We start from the raw sequence: 12407 nt of genomic DNA, 5'->3' as shown, positions 1-12407 counted from the left end.
GGGCAGGAGGAAAAGGCAAATGGAAGATGAAGAGATGGGGAAAGGGGTAACATAAGCCCTCAGGCCTCATTAACACCATTAGCTGCTCATTGCCCTTCCTCAGAGGGTGAAACTTTGGGAAGTACTCTTCTCAGGGGCATAACCAAACATTGCTTTAACTGCAGGGAGCTGTGGGGGAAGGAAAGATGAACATTACAGGTCATAGAAAGCACAGCACAGTCCTACATGACCTCTGGATTTACAAACTGCTCTGAAGAAGTCCTTCCTCATTCCCTTGCACTAACAAGCACAGTACCAAGAAGAAGAGCTTGCAGCTGTGTTCACAGGCCCCATGCATGAAGAACTCTACCTGAAAGCTGACCCATCATGGGGTCAGATCTCCATGCCCAGCACCAAGCCAGCAATATCCTTCCAGAAGCATGAAGAGTCAAACCATAAGAATTCAGGGAGAAGCCAACAAAAATGTTGGCAACTAACTATAAAACAACCATGCAATTTTGGTGCTTCTAATTGATCTGTTCCCCCAATCTCCAAGGAGAAGGATAACATCAGGTCATCAGTACAGTGCAGGTCCTTTGCTGTCACCCATGGGCCCCATTGCAGCAGAGCAGGCTGCATGGGCAACACTTCTTTGGGACCAGAGAGACACAGTGATGCTCATGGGGTGCTAAGGACCAACTTGTGCTGCAAAGAGATCAATGCAAGGATATGACCTTAGCTGGAGCCTGGTCACGTCCCTGGGAGACCTCTGAACATGAGACAGCAAAGAATCTATTTTACCTGTTGGAAGGTTGCTCTAAGAGAGAATTTATTTCGATCAGAGCTGTATTTTGAGGGTATATCTGCACACAAGAGACATGGGGTGAAGTCTCTGCTGTACCACAGGCTCCTTTCGGTATCCCTATGCTCTTTTTCTACCTCAGCCACCTCATTTCCCTGCCCATGGTGGGTGCCTGTTGTGGTTCAAGCCCAAGCTTGTGGCAATGAAGCCTCAGGCAGCCACTCACTCCCACTGCCTGTCCCCCTCCCCATACCTCCAGTGGGATGGGGACACGAATGGGAAAAGAGAATCAAAACTCATGGGTTCAAATAAGTATAATAGCTAAAGCAAAATAAATTGCAATAAGTATAATAATAGTAATTAAGAGAAAAAAACCAAGAAAAAGACAAGTGCTGCCCAATGCAATTGCTCACCCCTCACTGACTGATGCCCGAGCAGTGATCTGCCCCTCTGGCCAACTCCCTCCAGTTTATATACTAGGCATGGCGTCCCATGGCATGGAATAGCCCTTTGGCAAGTTCAACTCAGCTGTCCTGGCCCTGTTTCCTCCCATCTTCTCTTGCACACGCCACCCTTCCTCTATTCCCAGTCCACTCACTGTCAGGGTGGCGTGAGAAGCAGAAACAGCCTTGATGTTGTGCAAGCACTGCTCAGCAATAACTGAAGCATCCCTGTGCTATCAACATTCTCTTCAGTGTAAACTCCAAGTATAGCCCTATAGCAGCTATTAGGAAGAAAATTAACTCAGTCTCAGATGAAACCAGGACAATGCCCCAGCCCCAGCAGTGTGGGGTCCAGGGAGAGGAGCCCACACTTACGTTGTAAGCCTTGACAATCAGCTCGATGATATTCTTGGAGTCTTTGTGCAAAATCTCCACTGTTGTCCCAGGAATCAAAGAGGTGAAGTTCTTGGGAAAAAAAAAAAAAGAGAAAATGAAGGAAACTGCTGAGATGTAGAGGAAAAAGCAAAGAGTGAGGAGGGACCAACCCTGCACCAGGGACACCAGCCACACACCCTGCTCCAGTGTCAAACGCCAAACGCGTCAAGTGCCAAACAAAGCTCCCTCATGGATAGGGACTGCTGGACCTCAGTGTGCTGATGGAGGGGGCAAGAGCCAGCTGCTGTGCACTCCCAGGAGCCTGCACCGTGGGGAGGGAGCTGCAGCTGCCCTGTCTTTGCCTCACAACAGGCAAGCATCCCCAGGAGAGGGGGTGGAGAATGAGTTCAGCCCTCCTGCTCTCCACAGCAGCATCTAAACGGTAGCAACGTGGTTGCTTGTTGTTTTTGCTGAAGCCTCTAGAGCTGGAGCAGAGGTTTCCAAAAGTAACCCCTCCTGAAACACCTCCCCTGCATCTGCAGAGGAGTGAAACCCCTCTGGCCAGTTCCAGACACAGGCCAGCCCTTGCAGCTCGGCTCACCTTTTGCTTTTGGAGAGGGGAGCAGGGACAGCTAGGGAGTTCAAATTGTATGTGGCAAGTCAGGGCCCTGGGCTGCGTGATGGAAAAACACAGCTGGGCAGGAACACTGCACGCGATTAGGTAATGGGATTAAGTCACTGCAGCATGGGCTGAACAGGTTTCACGTCTCTCTCTCATGCTGTACAGCTGGCAGCCATCTGAACATCCAGATTAAGCTGGACTCTATTTTAGGTCTATGCTCACTAACATCTACATCTGTTTGCTCTAAGAAGCTTTTCGCTGAAAGGACTAGCAGGGAGGGCCAGTGGGCTGAACATCACCAGCTCACCTCTGCCTGCCCCTACCAGCCTCTGCTCCACAGGACCAGCAGGAAGATGCTGCCCAGAAGCATTTAAATCTGCCCCCAGCCCAGATGGGTCGGTGGCACTTACCTTGTACAGCATGTAATGACTTTTGGTAACAGCAAAAATCAGATGGATGTTGTTTTCGGCGAGTTTCTCCCCGAGAAGTGCCAGGGAAGGATAATCCTAGGGACACAAAAAGGGCAGAAAGACTGATGCATAACAGAAATTACAACAAATTTCACTGTTCATCTCCTCCCAACAGCAATATTTGTTCCAGAATTGTGGCATGTTTTGTTGCAGTATAAAGTACCTGATGTATCAGCCCAATCCCAACTGAAACAGTAGGAATTCTGTCATCCTTTAAATGTTTCTGCTGCACCTTTCACTAGAATATATGACTGATAACACCACCAGCTGCAGCAACACCTGAAACCCTGGATTTCTTTCTTTCCTCTTTGTACTTTGCCATCAGCAGATGCACATGTCTAATGAGCTGGCTGCTATCTCCAGGGGTGCAAGGCAGGGAGACCTACAACTGCACTCAGTGGAAACGTATGTTTTTTTCCCAAAGTGGAAACATTCACTGCTTGTTCTTTCTGCATACTGGAACCATAAAGAGATTACAATAAGCTCTTTAATTCTGCACACTTCCCAGACAGAGAAGATGGCAGGAAGATACTGCTCTAGCTACCTACAAGCAACAAAATAATGAACCAGTGATCACCTTCAAGAGAGCAGCTTGAGTTTAAAATCCCAGGCTGCTTCTGAAGTGCTGTCCTCAGAAAAAAACCCCACCTTGTTTACTTGCAGATTGGAGGGATGATTGGGAGCCTCCAAAACTGAAACATGGAAACAGTGAGGCAGCATCCCCACACCAGCTCCTCAGGGTAACCCCACGTCAGTATGGGCTGTACTCTGGTAAGCATGTGCTTGCTAGGATTGCAAAGGTGGATGGAAAGAGGGTTTCTCTGAAGATCTTCCACCCAGAAACATTCCTGACATCCGTGCAGGAATGAAATCATAAGCAGTGCTTTGTGATCTGCTGAATACAGCACCCTTCTGCAGAAGGATGCGGTAATGAGGTGGCTGTCAAGTGCTCCTTCACCCCAGAAGTTTCCTCCATGGGTCAGTTTGTCTACTTATTACTAAGACCTCTGCTAGTGTCATGTGCAAAGGCTGTGAATAAAAGGAGCATCCTGTTGTGCTTCCTAGCACAGCCACATCAAGGTAGACTCAGTCTCCCCAGGGAGAAGCTGACAGTCCACTGGACATTCTAGAAAAGGGATGACATATTTTGCACTTTTGCAGGCAAAACCTGATGCTCTTCAGGACATTTCAATGTGTCCCTCCCTTGCAATGAGCCCTGAAGGAACTTGCTAAGCTCCTAACTCATTTTTGAGCATCACAGAAGCATTCACTGTGGGAGGATGCCTGAGGGGAACTGCAAATTTTAGTTGCAAACTGCAGATGACACCATGCTAGTCAGGGGGTGTGTGTGACAAAGACTGATAGAGTCCAGGGGTGGCTGGTCTCCACAGACTCTACCAAAACCCAAGGGCTGGGCCCCATGTCCCCCCCTTACCAGCTGGCTGGATGCACTGTACTCGTTGGCTTCATTCAGGTGGCACTGGCCATCATGGGGCTGCACCAGCCCACCCAGCTTCCCATCCAGAGCTATGTGGGGCACGTCATCCGTTGTGAAGACCAGCAGGTGAGATGCCTCCTTACGCCAGCCGATCTTCTCCTGGGGGAAAACAAACCCGTGAGACAGGGGGTTTGTCAAGCCCATCCTTTGCCCCTCATCCTGCAGCCATGCACCCATCCAGCAGTAGATCTGTTAGCACTAATTAGAAGAGCACCACACTCCTGTCCACTCATCCCTGGCAAGAAAACAGTCAGAGGCCCATGAAGCATTTCACATTATATTCTGCACTAACTGAAACAGGCACAAGGAGCTACGTGGACTGTCCACCAGGCCTTCTCTACCCAGATCCAAGAATAAGAATTTCAGCTGCTTTCATAGCCAAAGGAGACCTGCCAGATTCCTCCACACACACATTTAATCTGATCTTGTTTCCTCAGCTCCATGGAGCAGGCAAGGCAACAGCGAGAGCTGCAATATCCCCACTCAGCAGTTTCATTACCGCTCGTAAAGGCTCCTTCTGAGCTGCGGCACAGCAAGGGCTTTGCCTGAGGGAGCTGGCTGTGATGCAACCCTGTGCACCAGGACCAGACATTATCACCATCTCAGCATGGAGGAAGATGCAGGGATAGCTTTTTTTTTTTTGTCCAGATAAAAGGATAACAAGTAGTGGATAAATGTTTCCCTCCCACAGAGCTTCCCCAGGTTTCCAGCTTTGCATCAGCCTGAGAAGCAGATCTGTGCCTACAACAGCACACTGGAGCTGCTTGTTGCAATGGAAGTGGAGGGAAATAGAGAAGGCCAAAGGAAATTTTTGGAAACCACAGTACTGCAGCACATTCCCCTGCGCTCTCTGGCAGCTCCCACTGCCAGCTCATGCCAAGCTGGGCAGGCTGAGGTCCTGGCTGCCAACCTCAGCAGGGAGACCCTGCTGTGGAAGAGACCAGAGCCAGAAAGACCCATCTACCAGAGCTTCTCCTTGAGCTGGACACCCAGCAAAGCAGCAGCATCCCCCTCCCTCCAGCTCACAACAACATAGTGCAAATCCCTCAGGAAGGGGTGAGGGAAAAGCTGCCAAAAGCTTTACTGATGGGAACACAGTGCAGATGAATATACCCAACTCCCCCAGAGCTTACAGCTGAGCTTATTTAGCAAAATCTAAACTTTGCCTTGTTTCACAGTAAGATGCTAGCCCACAAGCTGCTGCAGCCTGGCTGCAAAGACATTTCCTATGGCAAATGCTGGCATGGGCATGGCAGGAGGGCAGAGCAGGCAGAAGGATGTGGTATCATGGCTGCCAGCGCAAATTTGCAGTCTGCAAATGTGAGTCATAGCCCAAAGCCTACTGATCTCTCCCATAAATATAACTCTTGCTTCAGCAACACTATTCCTGAGCAGATTTCTTTCTCCTCCCTATTGCTGAAGGTGATTTTTCTTTAATGTCATTTTAAAGAACCACACAATGTGAATAAGGCCATAGGAAGAAAGCTTTGGCAGCATCCTTCATCATGTACCAACACGTCACAGTCCAGCTCAGTATGCAATGAGGACTATTTTGCTCTGGGAAGCAGGAGTCATTCCACTGACATCCCACTGGACAAAAGGCAAAACCTTCATGCCAAAATGTAATTTCCTAAGAACTCGACCCAAAAGTGATTGTGGCTCTAATGATGCAAGAGGCAGTACTCAGTCATCACACATAAGCCCATCCAGTTCACTTTTCTGTGCATATAGAAAGTTGATTTCATCGGGTTTTTTAATGATTGAGACCCAGAAAATTTCCAAAGAGATTAAGAGGATTAATCTGAGTCTGAGTTCCTTAGAAATGCACCATGCACACAGAATACCAGCTGCATTCAATAGCAGTTACCACTTTGGACATGATGCTGCTGTTTACCTGCCTGTCAAGCCCACCTTTAAATCAAGGGCTAAGCATCCTTTTGCAGACAATCTCTCCATGCCTTCAACACACAGTTTCCCACATAAACAACGTTAAAACTGCTTTGGTTGCTCAGTCAAAGAACTCACTTCCCAAAAAGCAACAAGCACTCACAGTTTCAGTGCACTGAGAGCATTTGAGGCCTCAGAGCACCAGACCAGGGTGTCTCTGCTGGAATGGCCAATTGTGTTGATGCCACCCCAAAAGAGCTGGAGATCTATGGGAAAAGAACCTGGAGAGGCCATCACACTGAAGAGCCATTGCAACCCAGGCTGCCTCTGCCAGCAGCTTGCAGGCACTGGAAAATACAGCTCTTCAGCACTCAGTTTCCACCACAAAACCAGAGCAGCACTCTGCTCTCTTTAAAATAAATAACCAAAGAGACTTGAGTTTATTTTTACTGGACTGGGATTGTCAGACAAAAAAAACCCACCCAAACCTGCACTGACGTTTGCCTCCTGTTCTGTTTTTTGATCCTCATGGGATTCTGAAAGCAGAGGTGGGACCTAACCCAACAAAGAGTGATGTGGGAAGATGTGTCTCTGCAGGGCTGGGCTTGCCGCGGATCCTGCCCCTACTCCTACCACCAGCTGCTCTTGGCTCCCATACCCTGAAAGACCTGCTTTTCCCTCCTGGCAGCCAACAGGGACTGGCCAAACTGCCACAGCTGTCTCAGCACAGCCCAGCCCTCCAAATCCTATTGAAAAGGATGCATCAGTATTTCCAAGCCTGAAATCAACATCTAAATCTATGCTTTGGGCACTGAACAAAAACAGTTCAATTGCCAGACATCAACTGCCAGGAGATCCCTCTGCATCCATCAACATGTCTAAAACCTCACGAGTTTCTCAAGTACCGAGCTATTTTGAAGCAAGAATGCTACAGGTGCAAGGTAAGTATTGCCTCTGGGATTAAAAGCCAAAGCCTCCTTTGTTTGACTTAGTGCTGAAAGGTGTCTCCCAGATGTCTTGGCCATCTCCATGTACCAGTGTCTAGCAAGCACCAATCAAAACTGCTTCAAAAGACACTTTATTTTCTAATCCAGCACTACTTCTTTGTTACATCCCTAGTGTATAAGATCTGAAACTTCTACATATCACCAAGCCATATGATGCTTGGGTTAAAGAATGGCAGAGAACCAAAATACTGCAAATGGAAAAATGTAATTACAGAAGGTTGATTAATATTCCTGGCTTATAATTTTAGCATCAGGATAAAGGCCTATTGTCTCTGGCTCTTTCATTGCCTCCAGAATAACACTTAACATATCTTCATCTTTCAGACAGGAGCCAAATCCTGGGCCTGCTCATTAGTCTGTATTAGCTCTACAAGCTCTCCCCACCCCTTGGGTTGAAAACCAGGCCAAGAAATTACTTGAGTGTTACAGAGCTCTTACACAGCTCATGCAGAAGAAATGCCTGATATGAATTACAGTATAAAAATACCTTGTCAACAAAGCAAGTATTGTTTCTGACACCTCAGAGCTTGAAGGGGAGAAGACCACCCCACTCAGACACCGTGGCTTGGAAACAGCAAGGCTCTGCCACGCTGTGACTGGCTTCCCCTGGGATGTCTCTCTTGATGCCACAAAGGACTTAATGGTCAACATGTTGGATCAACCTGAAGGCAGGGGACTTTCTAAGCTCATAACTACCCTAAATCTTGGTGTTTGAATACAGTAGAGAGGGTGAAAGCTGGAACACGACAAGAGGATGCAATTGGGATACCACAGTAGTGATGAGAAACCGATCCCAGAAGTCACCAAGGTATCTGTATGCTGCTTTCCCTGCACTTGGGGAAAACAGTTCCTGAGTTACTAGGAACTAGTCTGCACTTTAGTTCCTCATGATATTCCATTGATCACTGCTGGATGCAAAGCACTATTCATTACAGCAAAGAGCACCCTCACCTAGCAGCAGCATTTCAGTTTCTCCTCAGACATCTGCCACTTTCCCTCAATGGTGCCAAACGTCACCACCACTTGGCTGACACATGGGAAACCAATCACCAAGCTCCCATTTTGGCTGCAGGGCTTAGGAGCTCTATCAGCTGGCCCCAAATTTCACTGTTCTAACTCTGGATAGACAGAGCCTTTGCTGCTCAGGCCTGTGATTCACAGGTAGCTGCTCCACCCCCAGCAAGGGGCTGCCAGGGCAATGCAGCCTGTCTCCCCTTACACACTGGTTCCATGGAGTTTCTTTCCCACACCCCAGCTCCAGTAATAAATTAACTGCTGTGGCTGCAGCAGTTCCTGTCCTGACCTGCCACATCACACCAAGAGCCACACAAGCACACACGCTCACCTCTGCTCACCCTTCCCAGAGGATGCTCGGTCCCACATTTAGATGGTGCCAGTATCTAAATTCACCTTCAAGAGCAACAACCAAAGAATTTGGTCCTTATCAACAGTCTGAGACTGGCACAAACGTGCAGCAAATATCTTGCAAGTCTCCTGCCTTCCACCCACACCTCCAGAATGAACCCTTGTGATACACACCACAGTATTTCTGCAACGTTGGGAAACTTCATCCCATGTTTGCAATAATGTGGAAAAAGGGCCTGCAGAAAACCACGTGGTGGGTGGCACAAGTGAGTCACCATCCTGAGACATCTCTTCTGTAATCTTAAAAGCCACCTCTCCAAAACTGACAAGAGCTTTATGCCCAGGTGAGTATTGGGTGCAGCACTTTAGTTGTGCCAACAACAATATCTGTGGATATTGTGAGACATCTGGGATAGGGAAGATGACTGTTGGATGGCATCAGATCCAAAGGGGCAGGTTCAGTCCTGCCAAGAGCAAGAAGTGTAGATGAAGCCAACCCAGGTTAGAGAAGATCTGCTTTCCCACAAGCCTGCTGTGTCCCATCACTCCTGCAGACGATGCCTATCTCCTGGCTCCCAAAATCCAGAGCCAGGAGAAAACACCTTCAACCAAAAGCACTGCACAAGGCTGGAATAAACAAAACCAAAACTGTATGTCAAGAGGGGAAAAAGCAACTAGAAGCATCTCTGCCAAGCAGGGAAGCTCAACCATAGGGCAGAGGGAAACAAACACTTCCACCCCTGACACAAGAAGGGATACAGAGCAATCCATCTACTCATTCCAGAAAGATCTTCAAGTAAACATCTCAAAAACCCCTAAGGACACGGCTAACATGGCACCAAGTCATGAACTTTGTCTTTAATTACTGCTGACAGCTCGTTTTGCTGACAAAGAGGAAGAGCAAGCTACCAGCGCCTGGAGGTGGGATCATCCAGTCTCACACACAAAAAGGGGCAGGTATGAGCAGTTGGAATCAGCTCCAACCCACAGCAAGGGCCAACCACTGCACCGTGTGTTTGACACACACTTCAGAAACATGTCGAGCTGATGCTGCTGAACACATGCTGATGTGAATCTTAAAGGATTTAGTCCCAGGTGCTCAGGGATCAGCCTCTACAAGTCCACCTAAATTTGCATTTTCAAAAGCTCCAATTTTACATCTTTAAACTAGAAAAATAACCTTTTTTTTCCCCTCTTTGCCTGTTCAGGTAGAAAAGGACGTGGAAACAACAGCCTCTACTTTTCATGGCTCTGAGAAAAACTTAGTAGTTACTCCCAAGAAGTAGTATATTGCAGCTTTACCTCAGTCCAAGAACAGAGCAGAAAAGATCTCCCCCTCTTCTCCTTTGCTTTAAAACCCCAGCAATCAGAGTGACCCACCTTGCACACAGCAGCCTGCAAAATGGCATCGAAGCCACCCTCCGGAGCATCTCGGTTGCGGGAAACCTTCTGCTTCTGAACTTCTTCATTGAAACGGTCGACTTTATCCGTCAGGGACAAGAGGTGGCGGAAGCCAAAGGATGGGACGCAGCTGGGGAACAGCTTGTAACTGCAGGAGGAACAGGGGAGTGGTCAGCTGGGAGGAACCACGCCAGGAGCCAAGAGCTGCAGAAGCTTCCAGCTCTGCCAGGTTGGTCTCCAAATTTCTGTACAGAAGGGTGAAATACTTCCACGAGGCTTCATAGATTCATAGCATCACTTTGGTTGGAAAAGACCTTTAAGATCATCGAGTCCAACCACTCACACTGCCAAGCCCATCACTAAACCATATCCCTCAGCACCTTATCTATATGTCTTTTAAATATCCCTGGGGATAGAGACTCCACCATCTCCCTGAGCAGCCCAATCCAGTGCTTCATGTTTTCAACACTTTGGTTTCTGGCTATTTATCAACCCCAGGAGCTTTGAGCAGCTGAAGTTCCCAGAGCTTTCCCCAGGACCGAACATCTCTCTATGTAAAGTGTGAGTGGAGACATCAGCACCCGCCCTCCCTGGGCCACTCAGCTCTGCAGTTTCAGCACCCATAAAGCTGTTTTCACACTGGGAATGTGCAGTGCAGGATGTGGCCCACAGTGATGTTAAGTGTGTGTTTTGGCAGAGCCACCCTTCCCCAGGAGCCTGGGAGGGTGATGTGAGCCATGCCCCACACCTACAGAACCAGTGAGATCATGTCAAAGGGCATCACACAGGAGTGTCATGTGATGGAAAAGTGCCAAGAGCTACTTTTCAATATGCATTTTCACTCTGTCACCCAGTTCCCCTGGCAGGACGTGCCACCCTGCACCCACTGCACATCACCAGCCATATGGCAACTGCCCAACATGAGACACAGTAATAACTGACACCAACTCATGCATCCTCCCACTCTCCCTGCAAACAGGTGAGCAAATACCATCCCTGCTTTCCAGAGGCACACTGGAGCATAAAGGTAGGAGTGGCACCCTAAGGCAGAAAAATGCCTCAGCAGGCTAGCAGTAAAACTTCTTTTTCCCATACAAATGTATCAGGAGGCAGCTTTGATGCAGACTGTGTGGCCAGGGGAGCTCAGCAGAGCAGCTCCTGCAGCATGGGAAATCAGTGAGTGTGTGCAGAGGAGAGGGATGAGAAGGGTTAAGAAGAAAATGTGTTTGAAAGGGAGTTGGGCTGGCACTAATTCACTCTTATCTTCAAAGATAAAGCAGGAGGAACAATTAAAGGCCTCTGCTGACACATGACCTACTACGGGTAAGTCATAAGAAGCTTTTTGCACAAAGGAGTACTTAAGATTTACCACTGCTGGGAACTGAAATCCCACACAAGAGACCCCAGAGCAGGGATTTCCACCCGCACAGCTATGCACACATCTAACCACAGGGCAGGTCCCAGTGCCTTGGGCTCAGCCATCCATCCCTTGCCATCAGCCCCCATGTTCAGAGTTGCAATCCCACTCGCACCTAGGGCCAAGGCAAGGAGTTTGCAGTATCTGAAACCCCTGCACTGCAGGGTCTCAGCAAACAGCCCTTAATCCACACAACACATCTCAGCATTTGGTTTGCTAGAGCCTTGGTGCAGAGAGAAAACACTGACATGCTATAGGATCCTAGCTCCCAAAAAGATGTGTAATTTAATGCTTTTTCTGTTTGTTTTACACTCCAGGCTTGCTGCAGAAGCTGCAGACAGCAGCAGGATGGGTATCTGAGTGACTGGGTCAGAGCACACAGCACTGAGGGTGGGTTATCTCAGGCTGTAACCTTCACAAGTCGTGCCACAGATAAATGGGCAATTAGGTGTTCTGTCAAACCCTCTGCTTTCTTTATCTTTCTTAATTCAGTGTTTGTTTCCTTCATATTATCTCTCTTGAATGACACCATGGCTGAAAGAGGCTAGATCCTTCCCCCCTGGGAGGTCCCAGCCGGGATGCTGAGCCAGGAGCAGGCGTGAGCAGCAACCTTGGGTGAGTTGGAAGAGGCACAAGGGATCCCAGCCAGATCCCACATGAAAACAGGGCTGCACTGCACGTAGACCTGCAGGACAGCCACCCCTGTGAGGATGAGGAGGAGAGAGCTTGGACTAGGGGCCAAACATACGCAGCACAGCTCATGTTTACTTGCACCTTTTCTTAGCCACAAGTAAGCCACTGGACAGTCTGCTTTGATACTAGAAATAGCTGCAAACCAATCCATACAACAGGGAGTCAGGACCCCTGGTTTGGATTAAGAGGAGACAGATAGCAACTGGAAATGAGTGCCCACCATATGAGCTACCTTGACCAGTCCTTCCCAAACGGTTTCCCAAGACAAGATTGGCTGAATGTGACCCACAAACCCAAAAGCAACCACCTGGATAAAACCAAAAGGACATGCAGATAGCCTGATCATGGTGGGAAAAGCCAAGGCAACAGCTCTGGGTGTCCTTGAAAGGGCATTGGCAGTTTCAAGCATGCCCTGCTGCTGAGTTGTCCAGCTCCATCCTCTTCTCCT

At 48.5% G+C, this 12407-nt stretch overlaps 1 protein-coding gene across 1 annotated transcript in view; it reads right to left on the bottom strand.

Moving 5' to 3' along the window:
* ITGB5 (integrin subunit beta 5) overlaps window positions 1-12407 on the bottom strand; it is a 62659-nt gene that overhangs the window by 31621 nt on the left and 18631 nt on the right. Inside the window, exons 5-8 of the mRNA XM_062004981.1 lie at window positions 9829-9997; window positions 4127-4288; window positions 2632-2727; window positions 1600-1689 (exon numbers count right to left, since the gene is read on the bottom strand). Of these exons, the coding sequence (XP_061860965.1) occupies window positions 1600-1689; window positions 2632-2727; window positions 4127-4288; window positions 9829-9997 (517 nt within the window). The remainder of the gene's footprint in view (window positions 1-1599; window positions 1690-2631; window positions 2728-4126; window positions 4289-9828; window positions 9998-12407) is intronic.

The sequence above is a fragment of the Colius striatus genome, chromosome 11 (genome assembly GCF_028858725.1).
Source record: "Colius striatus isolate bColStr4 chromosome 11, bColStr4.1.hap1, whole genome shotgun sequence".
NCBI lineage: Eukaryota > Metazoa > Chordata > Aves > Coliiformes > Coliidae > Colius > Colius striatus.
This window is presented reverse-complemented; position numbering and strand designations above follow the sequence as displayed.